The 24,003-nt window shown below is 42.7% G+C and overlaps 1 protein-coding gene across 1 annotated transcript in view; it reads left to right on the forward strand.

Moving 5' to 3' along the window:
• The first annotated feature begins 16,785 nt into the window (after positions 1 to 16,785).
• The window catches only part of HTR3B (5-hydroxytryptamine receptor 3B), a 40,124-nt gene continuing 32,906 nt past the window's right edge, over positions 16,786 to 24,003 (forward strand). The window contains exons 1-2 of the mRNA XM_015115754.3: positions 16,786 to 16,837; positions 21,150 to 21,310. Of these exons, the coding sequence (XP_014971240.1) occupies positions 16,786 to 16,837; positions 21,150 to 21,310 (213 nt within the window). The remainder of the gene's footprint in view (positions 16,838 to 21,149; positions 21,311 to 24,003) is intronic.

Here is a 24,003-nt window from a genome sequence, read left to right on the forward strand (position 1 = left end):
ACACCCAACTGCTATGGTTTGAATGTGTCTCCCAAATTTTGTGTGTTGGAAACTTAATCTCCAAATTCACATGTTGATGATATTTGGAGGTGAAGCTTTTGGGAGGTCATTAGAATTCAATAAGGTTATCAGGGTGGAGCCTCCGTGATGGTACTGGTGGCTATATATATATATATATATATATATATGTATATATATATATTTTTTTTTTTTTGAGACTGAGTCTCGCTCTGTTGCCCAGCCTGGAGTGCAGTGGTACCATCTCAACTCGCTGCAACCAGGTTCAAGCAATTCTCTGCCTCCACCTCCTGAGCAGCTGGGATTACAGCCCACCACCATGCCCGGCTGATTTTTGTATTTTTAGTGGAGATGGGGTTTCACCATCTTGGCCAGGCTGGTCTTGAACTCCCGACCTCATGATCCACCCGCCTCAGCCTCCCAAAGTGCTGGGATTACAGGCGTGAGCCACCACACTGGGCCTAAAATGAGATCTTTAGTGTGGGCCCAAACCTATTATGACGCATGCCCTTATACTATTATGACTCATGCCCTGACACAGAGAGGAGATTAGGACACAGAAAACACAGATGGAGGGCAGCCGTGTGAGGACACAGTGAAAAGGCAGCCATCTGTAAGCCAATGAGAGAGGCCTCAGGAGAAACTAACTCTGCTGACACTTTGATTCTGGACTTCCAGTCTCCAGAACTGTGAGAAAATAAATTTCCATCGTCTAAGCTGCCAAATCTATGATAGAACAAAGTCTACTTTGTTATAGTAGCCTTAGTAGACTGAAATGTACATATTCTATTCAATAAGGCTAATGGTTGAATTTAACAACTATTCATTGAACACACATTTTACTGTGCTAGATGCTGACTGGATGATTAAGACATGGCCTCTTTCCCTTAAACGCAGACAGACATGGTGGCAAGGAATGATTCTGCACAGGCCACCAATGTACACACACTGTCAGCTTATATTCCTCTACATACAGTCATGTGTCTTAACGACAGGGATATGTTCTGAGAGATATGTCGTTAGGCAACTTCATTGTGTGAACATCAGAGAGCGCACTTACACAAACCTAGATGGTACAGCCTACTACGCACATACGCTTTATGGTATAGTCTATTGCTCCTAGACTACAAACCTGTTCAGCATGTTATTACACTGAATACCGTAGGCAATTGTAAAACAGTGGCAAGTATTTGTGTAGCTAAACATACTATGTGTATCTAAACATAGTAAAATATGGTATAGAAATAAAAAATGGTACACTTATACAGGGCAACTCCATTATAATCACTTACATAGGATTATAATCTCTTAACCGGACCCCTATTGTATATGTGGTCCGTTGACTGAAACATCCTTATGTGGTGCATGACTGTACTTTACCTAATAGAAAGATATTGTTTTGGTACAAATATCACACCTGGCCGAATTACCGTGGTTTTAACAAAATCTTTTTTTTTTCTTTTTGAGACAGTGTCGCTCTGTCACCCAGGCTGGAGTGCAGTGGTGTGATCTCAGCTCACCACAACTTCTACCTCCTGGGTTCAAGTGATTCTCCTGCTTCAGTCTCCCAAGTAGCTGGGATTACATGCATGTGCCACCACACCTGGCAATTTTTTTTTTTTTTTTGAGACAGAGTCTCACTCTATCACCAGGCTGGAGTACAGTGGCACAATCTCAGCTCACTGCAACCTCCACCTTCCAGGTTCAAGTGATTCTCCTGCCTCAGCCTCCTGAGTAGCTGGGATTATAGGTGCGTACCACCACACCTGACTAATTTTTGTATTTTTAGTAGAGACAGGGTTTCACCACGTTGGCCAGGATGGTCTCAATCTCTTGACCTCGTAATCCATCCGCCTCGGCCTCCCAAAGTGCTGGAATTACAGGCGTAAACCACCATGCCCAGCCTTAATTTTTGTGTTTTTAGTAGAGACAGGGTTTCGCCATGTTGGACATGCTCTTCTCAAACTCCTGAGCTCAGGTGATCTACCTGCCTTGGCCTTCCAAAGTGCTGGGATTATAGGCAGGAACCACCGCACCCGGCATAACAAAATCTTTTTAATTGTGAGTAACAGAAACCAGCACAAGTAGCTGTAAGTAAAAATGGAAGGGAAGGTGATTTTTTTTTTTTTTTTTTGGAGGCCACAGAGCAGCCTCATAGTGTAGCTAGGCCACACAAGCCGTGAAGCCAGTTCCGAGAGACTCATCAGAAATCAAAATTGCTCCTCTCTTTGAGGCCACATGTGACTTTTCATCCTTGGTCTCTCCATAGACCTGTTTTCTTTTTTTCTTTCTTTCTTATTTTTTTTTTTAGATGGAGTCTTGCTCTGTCACCCAGGCTGGAGTGCAGTGGTGTAATCTCGGCTAACTGCAACCTCCACCTCCCTGGTTCAAGCAATTCTCCTGCCTCAGCCTCCTGAGTAGCTGGGATTATAGGTGCATACCACCACACCTGACTAATTTTTGTATTTTTAGTAGAGACAGGGTTTCACCATGTTGGTCAGGTTGGTCTCGAACTCCTGACCTTGTGATCTGCCTGCCTCAGCCTCTCAAAGTGCAGGAATTACAGGAGTGAGCCCATAGGCCTGTTTTCTTTGCATTTTCTGTAGCCAATGTTATTTGTTTCTCTGTCGAAATGGTGGAAATTGGCATCATCCCAGCCCTGGGTCTACAACACTTCTTATTTCACAGCTACAGCACTGTTAATCAACTGGCTAGTGACTTACTGTCCTGGTTCCAAGTTTTGAGAAAGAGTCTAGTGGTCCGTTTGGACCAGGTGTTCACCCCTTATCCTATTTTCTTTCATCAGAGGAGGCCGAATAACAGTACATACATGGCCAATGAAGCTGGAGAAAAAGAAAATTCTCAAAGAAGGGAATTATTAATAGGGCAGGCGTCCCAAAAAGTTACTTTTACAAGCATCAAAATTGAATTGAATAGTAATGGAATGAAAGGAAATTCATTCCATCCATCAGCAAGTGAATCTATTTATTTGCATTGATTTCGACTTGTGGCTTTCAAACCTAGTTGCACATTAGATTTACCTAAGGAGTTTCAAACACATGTCAGAGCCTGGGTCCCACCTTATACCATAACGTCAGAATCTATAGAGGTGGGACCCAGGTCACTTAAAAATACCCGATGAACCTCATGTGCTGCCATGCTTGCGGATTACTTGCTTAGACATCACACCAGTATAACTTAGACTTCAGATTTTTAAATTTCATATTTTATTCTTAAAATATTTGGTCAAGATAGTAACCATGTGGCTCTGCTAAAATTATGGCAAAGTCATCAACAAATATTTGGGGAAAGAGCTTTTTCCAGGAGGCGTAATATTTTTTTTTCTTCCTTTGAGATGGAGTTTGCACTGTTGCCCAGGCTGGAGTATAGTGGTGTGATCTTGGCTCACCACATCCTCCACCTGCTAGGCTTAAGCAATTCTCCTGCCTCAGCCTCCCAAGTAGCTGGGACTACAGGCAGGCACCACCATGCCTGGTTAATGTTTGTATTTTTAGTAGAGATGGGGTTTCACCATGATGGCCAGGCTGGTATCGAATTCATGACCTCAAGTGATCCGCCTGCCTTGGTCTCCCAAAGTGCTGGGATTACAGGTGTGAGCCACCGTGCCTGGCCAGGAGGAGTAATATTAATTTGAAAAAATCAATGCTGGGTGCGGTAGCTGACTCCTGTAATCCCAGCACTTTGGGAGGCCGAGATGGACAGATCACAAGGTCAGGAGTTTGAGACCAACCTGACCAACTTGGTGAAATCTCGTCTCTACTAAAAATACAAAATTTAGCTGGGCATGGTGGCTCGCACCTGTAATCCCAGCTACTCAGGAGCCTGGGGCAGGAGAATCACTTGAACCCGGGAGTGGGAGGTTGCAGTGAGCCGAGATCGTGCCATTGCACTCCAGCCTGGGTGACAGAGTGAGACTTCATCTTGAAAAAAAAAAAAAAAAAAAAGCAATAAACCAGCTTGGCCAACATGACGAAACCCCATCTCTACTAAAAAATACAAATATTAGCCAGGTGTGATGGTTACAATCCCAAGGATGCCTGTGATCCCAGCTACTCGGGAGGCTGAAGCAGGAGAATCGCTTGAATCCGGGAGGCGGAGGTTGCAGTGGGCCCAGATCGCACCACTGCCCTCCAGCCTGGGTAAGAGACTGAGACTCCGTCTAAAAAGAAAAAAAAAAAAGAAAGAAGAAAAAAGCAACGTAACACAGAAATTAGTCAGGTGGGGTGGCATGCGTCTGTAATTCCAGCACTTTGGGAGGCTGAGGTGGGAGGATCACTTGAGGCTAGGAGTTGGAAACCAGCCTGACCAACATGGTGAAACCTCGTCTCTACTAAAAATACAAAAATTAGCCAGGTATGGTGGTGGGTGCTTGTAATTCCAGCTACTCAGGAGGCTGAGGCCTGAGAATCGCTAGAACTGGGAGGCAGAGGTTGCAGTGAGTGGAGATCGCGCCACTGTACTCCAACCTGGGTGACCGAGTGAGACTCTTTTTTGTTGTTGTTGAGACGGAGTCTCGCTCTGTCGCCCAGGCTGGAGTGCAGTGGAGTGATCTCGGCTCACTGCAACCTCTGCCTCCCGGGTTCATGCCCTGGAGGGCGTGCTCAGCCTCCCAAGTAACTGGGACTACTCCCGTTCAGCCTATTCTCCTGCTCAGCCTCCCGAGTAGCTGGGACTACAGGCACCGGCCACCACGCCCAGCCAATATTTTGCATTTTTAGTAGAGATAGGGTTTCACCATCTCAGCCAGGATTGTCTCTATCTAGGATTACAAGCGTGAGCCACCGTGCCCGACCCAGAGTGAGACTCTTATCTCAAAAAAGAAAAATAAAAGAAAAATTTTAATTATTTTTCTGTATGTTTGGGCTCTGCAAAGTTAATCATCAGGTTCCTGGAAATGTAATTGTCTTCTTTTCTATTTATTTTAATTTTACTTATTTATTATTATTTTTTGAGATGGAGTCTTGCTCTGTCACCCAGGCTGGAGTGCAGTGGCACAATTGAGGTTCACTGCAAACTCCGCCTCCTGGGTTCAAGCGATTCTCCTGCCTCAGCCTCCCAAGTAGCTGGGACTACAAGCGCAGTCACCATGCCTGGCTAATTCTTATATTTTTACTAGAGACGGAGTTTCACCATGTTGGCCAGGCTGGTCTCTTGACCTTGTGATCTGCCCGCCTTGGCCACTCAAAGTGCTAGGATGACAGGCGTGAGCCACCCCGCCCGGCCTATTATTTTTTTTGAGACCAAGTCTTGCTCTGCTGCCCAGGTTGGAGTGGAATGGCACAATCTCAGCTCACTGCAGCTTCCGCCTCCTGGGTTCAAATGATCCTTGTGCCTCAGCCTCCCCAGTAGCTGGGATTACAAACGCATGCCACCATGCCCAGCTAATTTTTGTGTTTTTTTTGGTAGAGACAGAGTTTCGAGACCGGGTGTGGTGGCTCACATCTGTAATTCCAGCACTTTTGGGGGCCGAGGCAAGTGGATCACTTGAGGTCAGGAGTTTGAGACCAGCCTGGCCAAATGGCAAAACCCCGTCTCTACTAAAAATAAAAAACTTAGCCGGGCATGGTGGCAGAAGCCTGTAATCCCAGCTACTTGGAAGGCTGACACGTGAGAATCGCTTGAACCCAGGAGGTGGAGGCTGCAGTGAGCTGAGATTGTTCCACTGCACTCTAGCCTGGGTGACAGAGCGAGACTCTGTCTCAGAAAAAAAAAAAAAAGAAAGAAAGAAAGAAAAAAAAAAGAGACAGGGTTTCACCATGTTAAACAGGTTGGTCTCGAACTTCTGACCTCAAGTGATCTGCCTGCCTCTGTCTCTCAAACTGCTGGGATTATAGGTGTGATACCATGATGCCTGGCCTTCATTGTCTTCAGAAGGAATAAGAAACTTAGTGCCTCCCACGTGTCTGTGCTCTTTCTGAAACAGAAACTGTTAGTCTGCCCAGGAAAAGACCAGGAAATATCTGGGAGTTCACTCCCTGTTCTCCTCAGCCAACAGCTGACAGCGGGGAGTGAGAGTGTGCAGGTTAGCTTCCCTTGTGTGGCTTTCACCGTCAAGTTTCCCTGAGGGTTCAAGCTGAAACCACCCTCCCCTTTCCCAATTTCTGTTGGAAGTATTTCTTTCTTTCTTCTTCTTCTTTTTTTTTTTTTTTTTTTTGAGAAGGAGTCTTGCTCTATGGCCCAGGCTGGAGTGCAGTGGCGCAATCTCGGCTCACTGCAAACTCGGCCTCCCGGGTTCGCCCCATTCTCCTGCCTCAGCCTCCTGAGAAGCTGGGACTACAGGCGCTCGCCGCCGCGCCTGGCTAATTTTCTTTTTTGTTTTTAGTAGAGATGAGGTTTCACCACGTTAGCCAGGATGGTCTCAATCTCCTGACCTCGTGATCTGCCCGCCTCCGCCTCCCAAAGTGCTGGGATTACAGGTATGAGCCACTGTGCCAAGCTTATTGGGAGTATTTCGAAAATAGATTGCTTGTACACAAAACCTTATTACAGGTATGTTTCAGGGAAACCCAATCTAAGACAGTCAGCGTTACAGAGTTTTATCCCCCCTGTCAATATTAAAATTTGATATGGCTTTTTTTTTTTTTAAGTTTTAATTAAATTTTTATTTGACCAAGAAAACACTGTCTAGAATTGTCTAACATTTAAAATCCACTTAAACAAAGCAGATTACAACCTTCAAGCATCACAATTATTCAGCCAGAATAAGACCAGCCTTACTCTACTCAAAGAAGACGCAGACAGTCCCTCTGGGGTCCTATCTTCATAGTAAATCCCTCATATGGCTTTTAATAATATTGTTTATAACTTTTCAGATATGGAGAAGACTTATTCCCATTCTTAGGAAGACAGTAGGAAAGTTACACTGTAACTTTCACCCGTTTACCCTCTTCCCACCCAGCTGAATATCAGTACTCAGCACAAATGCCATTTGTGAAAAGTCACTGAGGCTGGGCATGGTGGCTCACACCTGTGATTCCAACAATTTGAGAGGCTAAGGCATCTCAGTTGAGCCCAGGAGTTCAAGACTAGCCTAGGCAACATAGGTAAACAAAAATAAATAAATCATAATAATTAAAAAATTAGCTAAGCATGGTGATACTTACTTGTAGTCATAGCTACTCTGGAGGCTGAAGTGGGAGGATCACTTGAGCCCAGGAGGTCAAGGCTGAAGTGAGCTATGATCACACCGCTGCACTCTAGCCTGGGTGACAGAGTGAGACACTGTCTCAGAAAAAAGAAAAAGAAAAAAAAGAAGTTACTGAGTCAGTTTCCCAGGAAACTTGGGAACTCCTAGGGACCAAGAGTTTGGAAGAATTACAGTAAGGAGGTAGGAGGAAGGAACTGGCCAGTCACAAGCTGTGTGAAAACAGATCGGATGGGTTGGTGTGGATTGCTGCTGGTGAACGCAAAGAGGAGAATTTACAGCAAAGACAAATAGTGCTGACATGAATAGAGGCATGATATGACTTTGAAATCATCTGAAAGTGCACTGTATGATAAAACTTAAAATGAGTTATGTATGGTCTTCTGCAGCTGTGCAGAATTGGTTGAGGCAGGCACGACAGCTACCACAAGGTGGTGCTCTGACTATATTCACAGCCACCAACTCGACTTCCCTCAACGCTTTACAGTTCCCCACTCTGCTCTCAGTCTTTTTGGGCTGTAACTAGGGGTCTGTCACACTCCAGCCATACTCAGCCAGCCTATTATTAGTGCCAAGCCTTCCTCCTGGCGCAATGACAGTGTAAATTTCAGCAATGGCAGAAGGGAGACAAATACAGCTGTTGTGCATTTTAGAATAATTGCTATAGGACATTTGGAGACAGATTTATAATAACAGCACTTATACAGACTTATACAATATTTCACTTTCCTATTTTATCCCCGCTGAACACTCTGCATCATAAACTTTTGAATTCTTTCAACTCATGTGAGTCTAGTATTATCTTCCCCTAATTTTACAAAGTGAGGCTTGCACCCTCCCCCACGACCCCATTCCCAGAAGGCACCATGCACTCTCATCTCAACCTCCAGCCCTTTCATGTGCAATTGCTTCTGCTGGGAGCTCCGTTCACCCTCTTCCCACCCAGCTGAATATCAGTACTCAGCACAAATGCCATTTGTGAAAGCCTCCACCTACTCCCACTCCAAGTCTGGGCTTCTTTCTTCGCCTGGGTCTTCTCCAGTTCATCCATCTAGAGGCATTTCTCTCAATGATTTCTTATCTCCTCACCTCCAACCCACCTCTCCTGAGCTTTCTTATCCGTAGGCTGTCAATGTCTATCATAATTTCCTACATACTGAGTGGATGAATGAATGAATAAATAAATAAAGTTCTAAAAGATCAAAGATCTTTCTTCATCTTGAGTCATAGCAGAGATGGAAATATCCAGAGATTTACACCTGAACCAGAACATCTCACTGGCTGCAGTAATTGACTGCCTCTCCACAGAAAATGCCTAAATGGAAACATTGGGAGCCCTGCAGTGAGCCACAGTTCAGGGGAGATCCCCCCAGTGCTGGCACAGCAAGACTTCAAGGCCCATAATCTGTGCAGAAGGTCTGAACAACATAGTGTACAGGGTAAGATTGTCTGCCATATATTGTAGTCTCACTAAGCAGTTTCTTGGAACTGATGTCATTGGGAGCATAAACAGAAGCAGCAAGCTTCTGTGTTCGTCCAAGTTCCTTCCACCTTCTATTTTCCTCTAGCTTCTGGGGGACATCTTACCCCCAAGGACTGTAAAATCTCTGAACTTGGGGTACCTTCCGAGTGAGTCAAAGGGACTCATGATCTACCTGCACCGGTGTCTCATGTTTGTCTTTTGCAGTGATTACTCCCTGGTTCTGGAGCAAACCAAATAAAGGCAATCTTGCTGCAAAACTAAGTTGTCATTCTCACCCATCTTTTGTGAAACGGGTGGTGAGTGCATCTCGTCTTGGATGTGGTTGTGAAAAGGCTGGATTCTTCTTGGCATCATCTTTCTGGCATAAGCCAGAATTCTTTTCTGTTCATTTGTTAATTTTTTCTTCCCTGTTTTCCTTCCATCTTTCTGGAACACTCAGTGAACACTCACTAGGTGCCAAGCTCTACGATGGAGATATAAAGCTGAACAACACAACATTGCTCCGCCTTCAAGGTATTCACCAAATTCTAGAGAGACAGAAAAGTGAACAAATACTCATAACACACCTGAATAAGTACTGTAATGTAGGAATAGATGAGGCCTTGTAAGATCAAGGGAGTGGCCACAGCATGTAGTTAGCTGTTTTGAAACCAGCTGATGGGAGTGGTCCTGGTGGGAGTGTTTGCTGATTTCCATGTGACAAATTTACTCATTATGACTTCTTTCCTTCCTTCCTTCCTTCCTTCCTTCCTTCCTTCCTTCCTTCCTTCCTTCTCTCTCTCTTTCTTCCTTCCTTCCTTTTCTTTTTTTTTTTTTTTTTTTTGAGACGGAGTCTCGCTCTGTTGCCCAGGCTGGAGTGCAGTGGCCAGATCTCAGCTCACTGCAAGCTCCGCCTCCCGGGTTTACGCCATTCTCCTGCCTCAGCCTCCCGAGTAGCTGGGACTACAGGCGCCCGCCACCTCGCCCGGCTAGTTTTTTGTATTTTTTAGTAGAGACAGGGTTTCACCGTGTTAGCCAGTATGGTCTCGATCTCCTGACCTCGTGATCCACCCACCTCGGCCTCCCAAAGTGCTGGAATTACAGGCTTGAGCCACCGCGCCCGGCCCCTTCCTTCCTTTTCTTTTCTTTTCTTTCTTTCTTCCTTCCTTCCTCTCTCCCTCTCTCTCTCTCTCTCTTTCTTTCTTTCTTTCTTTTGTTTTCCTTCCTTCCTTCCTTCCTTCCTTCCTTCCTTCCTTCCTTCCTTCCTTCCTTCCTTCCTCTTTTGAGGCAGAGTCTCACTCTGTTGCCAAGGCTAGAGTACAGTGGCACAATCACAGCTCACGGCAGCCTTGACCTCCCTGAGCTCAGGTGATCCTCCTACCTCAGCCTCCCCACTAGCTGGGGCTACAGGCATGCACCACGATGCCCAGCAAATTTTTTGTAGTTTTCGTAGACACAGGGTTTCACTATGTTACCCAGGCTGGTCTTGAACTCCTGGGCTCAAGTGATCTGCCTGAGTTAGACTTCCACAGTGCTGGGATTACAGGCGTGAACCACTGCTCCTGGCTGACTGATTTCAAGTTACCAACCGCTATCACTGGAAACAAATAAAATAAACAATGGCTGTTTTGATCAGTGAGAGCTGGCACCAGCACGTGACTGTGATTTCAGCCTTGTGAGACCCTGAGCAGATCCATTCATTCTGTTCCTGGCCTTTTGACCTACAGGACTGTGAGCTACTAGATGAGTGCTATTTTAAGCCCATAAATTTGTGGTAATTTTTTTTTTTTTTTTTTTTGAGACGGAGTCTCACTCTGTCCCCCAGGCTGGAGTGCAGTGGCCGGATCTCAGCTCACTGCAAGCTCCACCTCCCGGGTTCACGCCATTCTCCTGCCTCAGCCTCCCGAGTAGCTGGGACTACAGGCGCCCGCCACCGCTCCCGGCTAATTTTTGTATTTTTTTAGTAGAGACGGGGTTTCACGTGTTAGCCAGGATGGTCTCGATCTCCTGACCTCGTGATCCTCCCACCTCGGCCTCCCAAAGTGCTGGGATTACAGGCTTGAACCACCGCGCCTGGCCAAATTTGTGGTAATTTTTTATGCAGCCATAGGAAACTAACTCAATGCTGGTTAAACCCTTCTTACAGATGTGAAAACTAAGGCTTAGAAGCAGTAAGGAGTTTGACCAAGGCCATGAGCTTCTAGCAAGTGATGAAGCTAGGATGCACAATGAGATAAGTCTGACGCCAAGGCCTGGGACCTTATATCTTATGTTCTATGAACGCCCATAGAGAACCATGACACATAAACCACAAAAGGCCAGAACCATGAGGGACTCTGTTCCCTTGTTTATTTGTTGACTTTTTAGGGGCCATAAAATGTGCATTATTATTAAAAATGAAATTCTAAGCTAGAGGAAAATCAAATGCTGAGTGTGTCTTTGGACTTGAAGTGCCACCTCTGTGGTTAGCTTGATATTGATTTCAGAGGAAAACACTGCGAAGTAACAGAAATTTCTCATTAAATGTTTGAGTTTGGCTGGAATGTCCATTTCTGCTTTTTTCCTCCAGCCTGACCAGATGTGCTCAGAAAATTTGGTTCCCCGAATATGTACATCTGTCAAAATTCCTGTCAATTTTAGCATGACTGCCAAGGGAGTGAACAAAGAGAGTTAGCGATTAACTTCAAAGAACTTTGTTGGAGAGGAATAAAGATATTTAAGGCCTATTTTGTGAACTAATTGCATTTGCATATTTATGGGATTTACTGATATAGCAGTAATTAAAAACTATTTAGTAGTCTTAAAGGACGCATAACTCAGTTGCTGTTTGCATAATAAACACTTCCTTATTATGTTTGCATAATAAACCCTCTCCCCTTGCTTCTTCCAAAAGACATCGGTCGATCTAATAGGTGCCATATCTTACTTGAAAATAATGGAGAAACACAGTGCAAAGGCTCATGGGGATGTGAAGTGGGGACTTCTAAAAGAAATATATTTTCAGGTACTTTCTTAATGATGGGCTTGGCCTGAACTTCTGTAAGAGAATCACAGATTCAAATCCCAGAGTAAGTCTTTGTTTCCTTTACCCAAGTAATGCTACTTAAGAAGTTCAAATACGGTTGGGTGAGGTGGCTTACACCTATAATCTCAAAACTTCGGGAGGCTGAGGTGGGTGGATCACCTGATGTCAGGAGTTCGAGACTAGCCTGGTGAAACCCTGTCTCTACTAAAAACACAAAAATTAGCTGGGTGTGTGGCACGCATCTGTAGTCCCAGCTACTTAGGATTCTGAGGCAGGAGAATCACTTGAACTTGGGAGGTGGAGGTTGCAGTGAGCTAAGATCACATCACTGCACTCCAGCCTGGACAACAGTGCAAGACTCCATCTCACAAAAAAAAAAAAAAAAAAAAAAAAGAAGAAGTCCAAATGCCTAGCCCCTCATGATTCCAAATTTTGACTTAAATATACTAATCTGCTAGAAAAGCTGGAATGAAACTCACCCCCACACTCATCCTTCTGAGGATGATGTCTGGGGAGTTAGCAGAAACAATGCAGATAAAAAGCTTTCTCTGGGTGGATGTATTAGTCTGTTCTCACACTGCTATACAGGCATACCTGAAACTGGGTATGTTATTTTATTTTATTTTATTTTATTTTATTTTATTTTATTTTATTTTATTTTTTGAGACAGAGTTTTGCTCTTGTTGCCCAGGCTGGAGTACAATGGCACTATCTTGGCTCACTGAAACCTCTGCCTTCCGGGTTCAAACGATTCTCCTGCCTCAGCCTCCTGAGTAGCTGGGATTACAGGCATGGGCCACCATGCCCAGCTAATTTTGTATTTTTAGTAGAGATGGGGTTTCACCATGTTGGTTAGGCTGGTCTCGACCTCCTGACCTCAGGTGATTCACGAGACCGGGTAATTTATAAAGAAAGTAGTTTAACTGACCCATAGTTCTGCATGGCTGGGGAGGCCTCAGGAAACTTACAATCATAGTGGAAGGGGAAGGGGAAGCAAGGCAATATCTTTCACGGTGGAGAGAGGGAGGGAGAGAGAAAGAGAGAGAGTGAGAGAGAAAGAGAGAGAGAGAGAAGGGGGAAGCACCACACTTTTAAACCATCAGATCTCATGAGAACTCACTATCATGAGAACAGCAAGGGGAAAATCTGCCCCCATGATCCAATAACCTCTCACCAGGCCTCTCCTCTGACACATGGGGATTGAAATTTGAGATGAGATTTGGGTGGGGACATAGAGCCAAACCATATTAGTGGATGAAAATTGCTGTATGTAAGAATAGTGAGGAGGGACCATTTTCATGAAACATTAAAGGGCAGGGAGAGGAGCAATACCAAACCTAAAAGTACCGAGTATTAGCCGGGTATGGTGGCGCATGCCTATATTCCTAGCTACTGGGGAGGCCAAGGCGGGAGGATCACTTGAGCTCAGGGGATCAAGACCAGCCTGGGCAACACACTGAGACCTCATCTCTACTAAAAAAAGAAGAAATTAGCCAGGTTGTGGTGGCACACACATATACCCCCAGCTATGGGAGGCTGGGGTGGGAGGATTGCTTGAGGCTGGGAGATGGAGGCTACAGTGAGCCATGATCACACCACTGCATTCCAGCCTGGGTGACAGAGTGAGACCCTGCCTCTTAAAAGAAAAAAAAAAAAAAAAGAGCTAAAAGTACTGAGTAAACGAAGTCCAGACAGGGCACTAAGGTTAGAAAAAGAAAGATCTAAGCCAGCTGACAGTACAGAGCAAGGCTGTCAAGGAAGGATCAGGAAGCATTGTATATAAACTACTTTGAAGACAAGTCACTTACACAAAATCATTCCCATCTTGACAGAATTCATCAGCCAGTAAAGAGCCATAATGGGCAGGATTACTAGACTGTTGTTAAGTTGGCTAATCAAAGTCATAATGTACCTGTATTACACATCATTAGCAATGGTCTTCCAGTAACAGATGGGCATATGAGAAAGTGCAAAGAAAAGGGAGGGAAGCATGTCCCCAGAAGGTTTGACTTAGAGTCATAGCTTACTAAAATACGTGGCAAGAATGCAATGTCGATCATCGCCTTAATTAAACCTTTGCATAAAGGGATGCTTCTGCATTGCTTTCCTGTAAAAAGTGCTACCTACATAGCTATGTTGCCTGTAGCTTGCCTTTCTCTTGTCCTAATTCATTCCATAAGTAGAAGCCGACAATTCAAAGAACTGATAGGAAGAGCTGAGACTTTGAGGGCCAGATCAGTCCTCTATAATCTTATCTCTTGATGAAGCTCCATTTATCTGCTCACCCTCTCTAAAGGGTATTTCTCGGATAAACTTTCCATAACTGTGTACCAAAGTTCCTCCACCAAGTTGCATTTAAATTTCTCATTCTTCTGAAATATTTTCAAATGTATAGCAGAAATGGAGGGATAGTAGAAAGAATTCCCCCAGACCCCCAAATCGTTTGAGAATAAGTTTGCAACATGATGTGCCCTATTTTTTTTTTTTTTTTTTTGAGACAGAGTCTCATTCTGTTGCCCAGGCTGAAGAGCAGTGGCGTGATCTTGGCTCATGGCAACCTCTGCCTTCTGGGTTCACACGATTCTCATGTCTCAGCCTCCCGAGTAGCTGGAATTACAGGCATGTGCCACTGTGCCCAGCTAATTTTTGTATTTTTATTAGAGACAGGGTTTCACCATGTTGGCCAGGCTGGCCTTGAACTCCTGGCTTCAGATGATCCACCCACCTAGGTCTCCTAAAGTGTTGGGATTACAGGCATGAGCCACTGTGTATGATCTTCCCTGATTCTTGAATACTTAGTGTGCTGGTCTTACAAACAAGGACATTCTTTTGCATAATCTCGATACAATTAAAATCAGGAGACCAACATTGCCACATTGCCACATTACTACCATCTAATCCACATACCTCATTCAAGTTTCAATTCTTCCGAAAAGTTCTTTATAACAAAAGGATCCAATTCAGAATCAGATATCGCGCTTGTGTCTCTTTAGTCTCCTTTTGTTTGATAGATTCCTCAGTCTTTCCTTAACTTTTATAACCTTGGCACTTTTGTGTGTGTGTGTGTTTGTTTTTGAGACAGGGTCTACCTCTATTGCCCAGGCTGGAGTGCAGTGGCACAATAACAGCTCACGTGATCCTCCTGCCTCAGCCTCCCAAGTAGCTGGGACTACAGGAGTATGCCACCACATTAAACTAATTTTTTATTTTTGTGTGTGTGGAGACAGGATATCCTTATGTAGCCTAGGCTGGTCTCAAACTCCTGGGCTCAAGCAGTCCTCTCACTTCAACCTCTCAAAGCACTGGGATTAGAGGTGTGAGCCATTGTGCCTGGCTCACCTCAGTACTTTTGAAAATGCCTGCTGTTTTGTTTGTCCCACAGTATGGCATTGTCTGATCTGGTGTTTCCTCCTGAATAGATTCAAGTTATGAATTTTTGGCAAGACTATACCGGAAGAGCTATGGATGCTAGGTGAGCTTGTTACTATCGGGGTGTCATTCTCCTAGGCTGCTAAGTGGACAGAGCTAGGGAATATATGTATATATGAACATGTGTAAACACACATTACATTTGTATTTATTTCTTTTCTTTTCTTTTCCTTTTTTTTTTTTCATTTTTTTTTTTGAGACAGAGTCTCCCTCTGTCTCCCAGGCTGGAGTGCAGTGGCGCCATCTTGGTTCATGGCAACCTCTGCCTCCCAGTTCAAACAATTATCCTGCCTAGCCTCCCAAGTAGCTGAGATTACAGGCATGTGCCACCATACCCGGCTAATTTTTGTAGTTTTAGTAGCGATGGGGTTTCACCATGTTGGCCAGACTGGTCTCAAACTCCTGACCTCAAGTGATCCACTGGCCTCGGCCTTCCAAAGTGCTGGAATTGCAGGCGTGAGCCACCGTGACCAGCTTATTTGCATTTATTTATGTATTTAGCGAATGTACTGAAAACCATGGGTTCACACTGATATCTCCAAAACCAAGTCAACATCACAGGGTTATCCTAGTTTTCTCTCTTTCTGTATATACTGCTCCCTTCACCAATGATAGGAAAGCAATTAGGCTACATTTTATTGGTAGATGAAAATTAGGTGGAGCACTTCATGGACTCTAAACAAAGGGACTGAGTGATGAGGAGATTTGGAATAAAATATATACTTTCTCCCCTTCATTTGGCTCAGTGAAAATTTACATCAAAATTTGCCTCTATAATCTCATTTTTAATAAAAAAGCAGGCAGATGTTGGAAATGATATCTGTTTTTTCTTTCTAGAGCATTTTTGGGGGGGTCTAGAAATGGAAAATAGTGTTATTGTATAAAATTATGCACCTTTTTCCTTAGTAATGAAGAATGAATGGGTATTCAATCAGAAAGTGAAAAAAACTTTTATTAAATGATGTTGAACTTTAATAGTTTTCATCTTCAATAAGCCTAGAAGCATCCTTTCTAGAAGGTTACTTTCTGAACTGTGAACAGTGAAAATTTGAGAAGCCCTCCTGTTCATCAAAAATCAATGTTTCTTTTAATTAAAGGGACTTAGGAAAAACAAAAAGCACTTTTCCATTGCATTGTTTGCAGTTGTTCTTCATTAGACAATACCAGGTTTCCATTAGCCTTGTGTAATTCAAGAGCCCAAGAATCATTGTCAAATGCTGAAGATGTTACCGCATAAGTCTGATTTAGAACAGCTATTTGGATTTCAATTATTAATGAAATTAGTGTCCTGAATGTCAGCAAGAGCACTGCCTTAGGTAAAGGCTGTAAAGGAAATCATATTAGTGTGGAATTTCCTCTCCTTAGGGGCTCCTCTTAGATTACATTATTCACTTAGCTATCTCCTGTCAGGAAAATGGAAATGTTAGCCACAGTTTGATCCTGGGGCAGAACCAAAGGGAGAAGTTAAGGGATTTCATCATGGCATCAATTCCAAAACATCTGCATGGTGCTGGTATTGCCTTTTGTCCCACTGAGTGTTTACAAAATAGCACCAGTAAGGATAGCATCAACTGGCAAACGGAGAAGGAGGAGAACAGAGTGGAGAGGAACCCTGTTAGGAAAAATTGAGCGGCATTCCATCTGGTAGGCAAGTTTGCGTTGCTCCTTTTTGGGATCTGCCTAGGAATGTTGGCAAGCGTGATGGCTCCCCTGTGGGCCTGCATCCTGGTGGCTGCAGGTGAGTCCTTTTAATGATTTTACTAGGCACTAAGGATTAACTCTTAGAAGATAGAGACAACATTTTTGTACACTGTGCTATAGAACTTCTCAGGCGTGTTTGCTTTTATTCATCATCTGTAAAATGCCAGTCCTGTGAAGCTACATTGAAAACAATGATTTGTTTCTGACTTTGTTCCTATGATTGCAAATACACATACATATAGCATTAGACTGTGGGGCTTTTTACACATAGCTGAAAATATGCTCTGAAATGTTATAATTGCTTGATAAATCTCTGCTTCTCTAGAAATCAAGCTCTCTACAGCTTGATTGAGAGTTTGGGGCATTCTTTTTCAAATTTGCTCTTATGTGTGGACAATATGTTTTTATTATCCAAAATAGTCTTGGCTTCATTATCAGCTGTTAGCAGCCCAGAGAAAAAGTCCATTAGATTTGTCATGGCTACAGACATATGTATATCATTTTGGTATTAGAGGCCTTAACATCTCGCCTTACAAAATCTATGTAGGTGATGAGTATATCTCTAAAGACAAGCACTGTAAACTTGCAAGTTTTGAATTTACAGTTCCTCTTAAAAGTAATTTAGAAGTTAATATTTTTTTTTTCTAAATATCTAGAACTATACTTCCATGGCACCAGTATTAACTCTATTGAATTGAATCATTTTAGTTAGGATACAATTGATTCTTAGTACACGTGCACAAATCAAGAATTTATGATTATGGTGGTGTTTCTCAATGTCCCGTTTTCTTGAGGTTTCTCCTAGAGCTCATATCTGAATTTTAAAGTTTTAGAATGTAACTGGAAGTGGAATGAGTCAATTACAGAGATGAGTTAGAAATTTGGTACCCAGGAAGCTGGAAATGATTTTTTTATTGGGTAGAGAAGAAAAATAGCCACTTATCAGTAAAGTATAAAAATCTTGGATGTTGAACATAAAGGATAAAAGCATATCTTAATGGTAAAAAATAAAAACAGAGGAAATGTCATTAAATGCCAAATGGGTTTCTTAGCAGAAAATAATTGTGAGCATTAAACTAAGATAAAATAGAAAAATGAAGGTAAGAAAACAGACTAAGTTCTTAACAATATCTCTCTAATGTTTTGTATTATGCATGATTTTTGTTCTAAATGTAGCAGAAATAAGTGTTTTAATAGTGTCTGACAACCAGTGCTTTACCATAAATCATTCCGAGGATACTTGTTGCAGGAAGATCTGCCCTGTGGAATTTTACTGGGTTTTACTATATTTACTTTACATATTTTACTATATTTACAAATCAAGATGATTTGCAAATGTAAGAGCACTGAACCAATCCCAGGGGGCAGTGTGTTGGCATAGAAGGAGGCCTGAACAAGGAGAGCCAGCTAATTCCTGCTTCACTGCTCACCAGCCACGTAACCCTGGGAAGTCAATTAATCTCTTAGAGACTCAGTTTTCCTGTAAGTTAACTTTATTTTGGGTATTCATGCCAATCAAATAAGACAGCATTGTTAAATTGTAAGGTGCAATGCAAATGTAAGATATTATTAACCTGAAAACACATACGGAAAATACCACTGGCTATTTCTGTCCAATAATATACTCCACACAACATGTCAGTCTTCTTGTTGAAAGGTTTCTTGCTGTTGTTCCTAATATTCTGAGGGAGTCAGGTTACACTTAATCATGTAGTGTCATAATTAAAAGCTTGGGCTTCAAAACCAGTCCAGCCGTGTGTAAATATCACTCCCTTTGCTTGCAAGCTTCATGACCTTGGGCAGTGCTAACCTCACTATGCCAATAGTCCCTTACCTGCAGTAATAGTGCACTTCTCATAGATCTGTAGAGTACCTGTCTCATAAGTTTGTTGGGAACGTTGAAGGAGATCATTCATGTGAGGGCTTAGCCTGGTGCCTGGCATACAGTCAGCATTCAATCAGTGTTAGGAATTCAATACATAAATCTCATTTCCTTTTAACCTCTCAGATGTATCTGTAACTCTCTTAAAATCCTAGAGATACATAGCAGCTAAAGCAAGAATAGCGCTTTCCATCAAAGTACCCTGAACACTTTAAGATAGGTGCATGGGAGAGTAAGTCATTAAAACAAGGAAAACAAAGGAATAATTTTATTGTGTTCTTATCTTCTTCTTTTTCAATCTCTCTTCACCTACAAGTGCTTCATAGCTCAGTCCCTAACACATTCTACTTTCCAGAAATCTTACAAGTGAATTATTTGAAGCTGATTATTAGCATTCAAGAAGGCAGTTTTGGCGAGGAATCTTTTCTGGGTCTGTTGATAGCTTCCATCAGTGTCTGTTGAAACATCACTGAACTGTGAGTCATTTAGTGCTTGTGTGAATGTCACATTAGCTTTCAAGGGGCATAATTTACTGTTAATTAATGGTCACTTAAATCCTTAATCTCTCTCCTGTAATTGATCTTTCTCCTCAGGCAAATTTGCATTCATAGTAGAAATGTAATTTATTATTTCTTCCCATCTTAAACAAAGAACTCTTTCCCCTTTTGGTTTATTTAAGCACGTTTCCATTTGCTTATTGTTTTTCTCCTTTCAGTGCTTGATTCTCTTTTGTTCCTAGTCCTAGCGTCCAGAACTTTCTCTTTTTAACCAAAACTTTGACCCATTCTAGAAAACATGAGTTTATCCATAGGGAACCTATGGATTGGTTCCTAGACAAGATCGCAGAGGGGAATTTGAGTCTTTGTGAGCAGACGGTGCGGGGAACACATATTCATTGCTCAGAATTATGTTTTAATGCTGTCTCAGGTAGTTTCCTGTATTGAAACATGCTCATTTCGGTGTTTCCCCAACTGAGACTTGAATTGGGAGCTTCCAAGCGAGGTAAATGTGAAGCTGCCCACAGCAAAGTTGGCAGGAAAAGCACTGGGCCAGCTTTGCTTTATGCTCCTGACTTCCCTGCCCTGGGGTACACCAGCAAGAAATGTTCTCAGGTAGAGAGATTCACAGCACACTTTTTGACAATAACAGCTCACAAAAACCCTACAAATGATGTTTGATGCAAGCCACCCACCTTAGTCCTGTACGCCTGAATAGCTAACGCCATTTTAGGCATCTTCTTGGGTGAATAGTTAGGGAGTTAAAATGCTCATTAGATTCCCAGTTCCAACGGTAATGAAAGTGTATATAGAACTGCCCACAAGGAGTCTGGCATTGCACCTCCAGCATTGTTGTTAGCATTTTGGTCACACTGACATTGTTAAATCATAGAAATTGCTGCCTGTGGCGGCAAGTGACGTGACATCATTCATAAAGAAATGGGTATAAACGGGATTGTCACACAGGGAGAAGCGATCTCATTTACAGTTTCCTGCTGGATCCCTCATACCTTCGGCAGCTCATCAAAATAACCATCAAAACCACTGAGAGCCCAGGCAAATTCACACGCAGGGCACTACAGAGAGATTTCACTCACGCACTTTGTCAGGAGGTGTGCAATTTGCTTCGGTCCAATGACTGACTGAAGCATTGAATCCCCTAAGGGCTGGCAAAGCTTGTGAACAAAATATCTTTTTGCAATTCAGAGAAAGCCCTCACAAATTTGTCACTTCCAATTGCTGGTGCTCATTTCTCTTGCTTCCCTTCCTCTGGCCTCCCTGGCCTCAACACCAATCACAGCTCCTCTACAAATCAAGATTTTTTGGGTCAGAAGAAATGGTTGTTCCCTGGAACCAGAGAGAATTTTCTCAAAACAAAGATCTCATTTTCTGACAAGTGCATTTTATTTAGGGACAGAGGAAATGAGAAAAGAGATTTTTGAGGAGAAAAGTACAAATTTGGGCTCCCGTTAATCTCATTATCTAGAAATCTATACAAGTTTTTGGGGTTAATGGGTTTGTTCATGTGTTTTTTGCTAGATTTTTCTATCAAATTTTTGAATTACAAATGAAAAATCAAAAGAAAAACCAAGGCGGGAGTTAAGTTTTGGCTAAGTGTGTAGGTGGTTTTTTTCTAGATGCTAGGAGAATATGATACAGGAATAAAGAAATTATTCTGTCTCCAAAATGCAGGCTTGTTGTAAAATGAAATTGTAGGTACAGTTTTGCAGACTTGGAGATGGCGTTGATTTACTTGTTTTTACGATGAGATTTCTCCACTGGGCACTTAGGCCATCAGCTTACTTTAAGCGTTTGCCAAAGGCTACACCAACTGGCTGGGAATTGATGCAGATTTTGGTGAGCTGAAAGCTATATTCTAGTAAGAGCCACCGAGTCCTGAACAGTCTGAAACCTCCTAAAGAAACCAAGCCCCTCTTACTTTATCTTCACAATGATAGTTTCTTTTCCAGGAATTCTAGCCACAGATACACATCATCCCCGGGATTCTGCTCTGTATCATCTCAGCAAGCAACTATTACAGAACTATCATAAAGAAGTGAGGCCAGTTTACAACTGGACCAAGGCCACCACAGTCTACCTGGACCTGTTTGTCCATGCTATATTGGATGTGGTAAGGACCATCTTGCCCCTTCCTATTCTTGTTAACGTCTTTTAAAACAGTCTGCAGTTCATGCAGGAGCCTAGGAGAGGTTATATTCTCGAGACTGTAGTTGAACTGGCAGGGAAGTTGTGCTAGATTCATTTTAGCAGTTAGGTAAAATATTCATTAGGCAGATCATGCTTTCTAGCCCCCAGTAGACACTGTGAAGGGCAAATCGTCTAGATCATGGAATTAAGATGTTTTAAGAATTGTGAAACTGGGTGTGGTGCCTCATGCCTGTAATCCTAGCACATTGGGAGGCCAAGGTAGGCAGATCACTTGAGCACACGAGTTGGAGACCAGGCTAGGCAGCATGGTGAAACCCTGTCTGTACATAAAATACGCAAACTGGCCAGGCGTGGTGGTGCATATCTGTAGTCCCAGCTACTCAAGAGGCTTAAGAGGGAGGATAGCTTGAGCTTGGGAGGTTGAGGCAGCAGTGAGCCATGATCATGCCACTGCACTGCAGCCTAGGTGGTAGAGCCAGACCTTGTCTCCAAAAAAAAAAAAAAAAAAAAAAAAAATTATATATATATATATATATATATATATGTCATAGATCACAGTACATATTGTATGAATATTGCTGAAACCAAAAATAGTAATAGGTATTTTATCCTGTGGTTCACATTTGTTAATGATAATAACAGATTTAAGAGGAGATTCACTACTTATTGCTTGAAATTTAAAAGAGAGAAAAAATGCCTTGTTATCTTGAGTTTATAAGGGGGCTTTTGCATCTAAAGCGTTTGCTAAGGATGTTGGGGAGAATTTGTTTATTAAAGCATCCTTTTTCTCCTATATCTGAAAGATAGGCTGTGGGAATGAAATGAATCCTGTAAAGTAGTTGGCAGAGTTCTTAGGAAGCCATCAGCAAGTGATGGTCCTGATGGTTACCACCTCTTCCTCTTCCTCCTTTTTTCTAATTACAAAGTCTTTGATTTCAATTGGTTCCAGAGTCATTTTGATTTCTCTCTACCTTTTTTTTTTTTTTTTTTTTTTGAGACGGATTCTCTCTTTGTTGCCCAAGCTGGAGTCCAATGGCACAATCTCAGCTCACTGCAACCTTCGCCTCCCAGGTTCAAGCAATTCTCCTGCCTTAGCCTCCCTAGTAGCTGGGATTACAGGCATGTGCCACCACACCTGGCTAATTTTTGTATTTTTAGTAGAGATGGGGTTTCACCTGTTGGTCAGGCTGGTTTCGAACTCCTGACCTCAAGTGATCCTCCTACCTTGGTCTCCCAAAGTGCTGGAATTACAGGCATGAGCCACCGCGCCCAATGATTTCTCTTAAAAACAGACTTTACTGAGCTTGTTTTGTTAAAGTAATTTAATCATTGTTTTTCCATTTACTTCTCAAAAATTGTTTTCTAATTGAGGTAAAATATACATACATGGAAATACACAGATCTTAATTGTACAAGCTGACGAGTGTTACTAATTACATATACCCATATAACATTTATTTATTTATTTATTTATTTATTTATTTATTTATTTATTTTGAGACAGAGTCTGGCTCTGTCACCCAGGCTGGAGTGCAGTGGCACGATCTCAGCTCACTGCAACCTCTGCCTCCCGGGTTCCAGGGATTCTCCTGCCTCAGCCTCCTGAGTAGCTGGAATTACAAGCATGCACCACCACGCCCAACTAATTTTGTATTTTTAGTAGAGATGGCGTTTCACCATGTTGGTCAGACTAGTTTCGAACTCCTGACCTCAAATGATCTGCCCGCCTCGGCCTCCCAAAGTGCTGGGATTACAGGTGTGAACCACCATGCCCAGCTATTTATTTATTTTTTGAGATGGAGTCTCACTCTGTTGCCCAGGCTGGAGTGCAGTGGCGCCATCTTGGCTCACTGCAACCTCTACCTCCCGGGGTCAAGCCATTCTCCTGCCTCATCCTCCCGAGTAGCTGGGATTACAGGTACCTGCCACCACACCCAGCTCATTTTTATATTTTTTAGTAGAGACAGGGTTCCACCATGTTGGCCAGTCTGGTGTTGAACTCCTGACCTCAAGTGATCCAGCCACCTCAGCCTCCCAAAAGTGCTGAGATTACAGGCATGAGCCACTGTGCCTGGCCATATAACCCATATCTCTATCAAGATATCCAAGATACCCAAAAAGGTCCCTTATTCCCTTTCTAGTCCATCCCCATCCTCTTCACCAACAGAGACAAATACTCTTCTGATTATTTCTTTCAGCAGTAATTAGTTTTGCCGGTTGTAGAACTCCATGTGAATGAAATTTTATCGTGGGTATTTGATTGTGTCTGGCTTTTACACTCGGCGTACTTTTTCACTCGGCATTTTGAGGTTCACTTGTGCTGTTGTGTGTATCAGTAGTTTATTCCTTTTTCTTAATAAGTAGTATTCAGTTATGGCTATATCATGGTTTGTTTATCCATTCTCCTGTTGACAGGCATTTGGGTTGTTTCTAATTTTAGGATAGTATGAATAAAGCTGCTAAGAATTTTCTTGCACGAGTCTTTTTGTGTATATGTTTCTATTTCTTTTAAGTAAAACCTAGAAGTTCTATGACTGGGTCACAGGATGGTGTACACTTAGTGAGAAACTGCCATACTGATTTGCAAAGTGGTTGTGCAATTTACACTTCCACCAGTAAGCTATGAGAGTTCCTATTGCTACACATACCCACCAA

This window comes from Macaca mulatta, chromosome 14 (genome assembly GCF_049350105.2).
Source record: "Macaca mulatta isolate MMU2019108-1 chromosome 14, T2T-MMU8v2.0, whole genome shotgun sequence".
Classification (NCBI taxonomy): Eukaryota; Metazoa; Chordata; class Mammalia; order Primates; family Cercopithecidae; genus Macaca; species Macaca mulatta.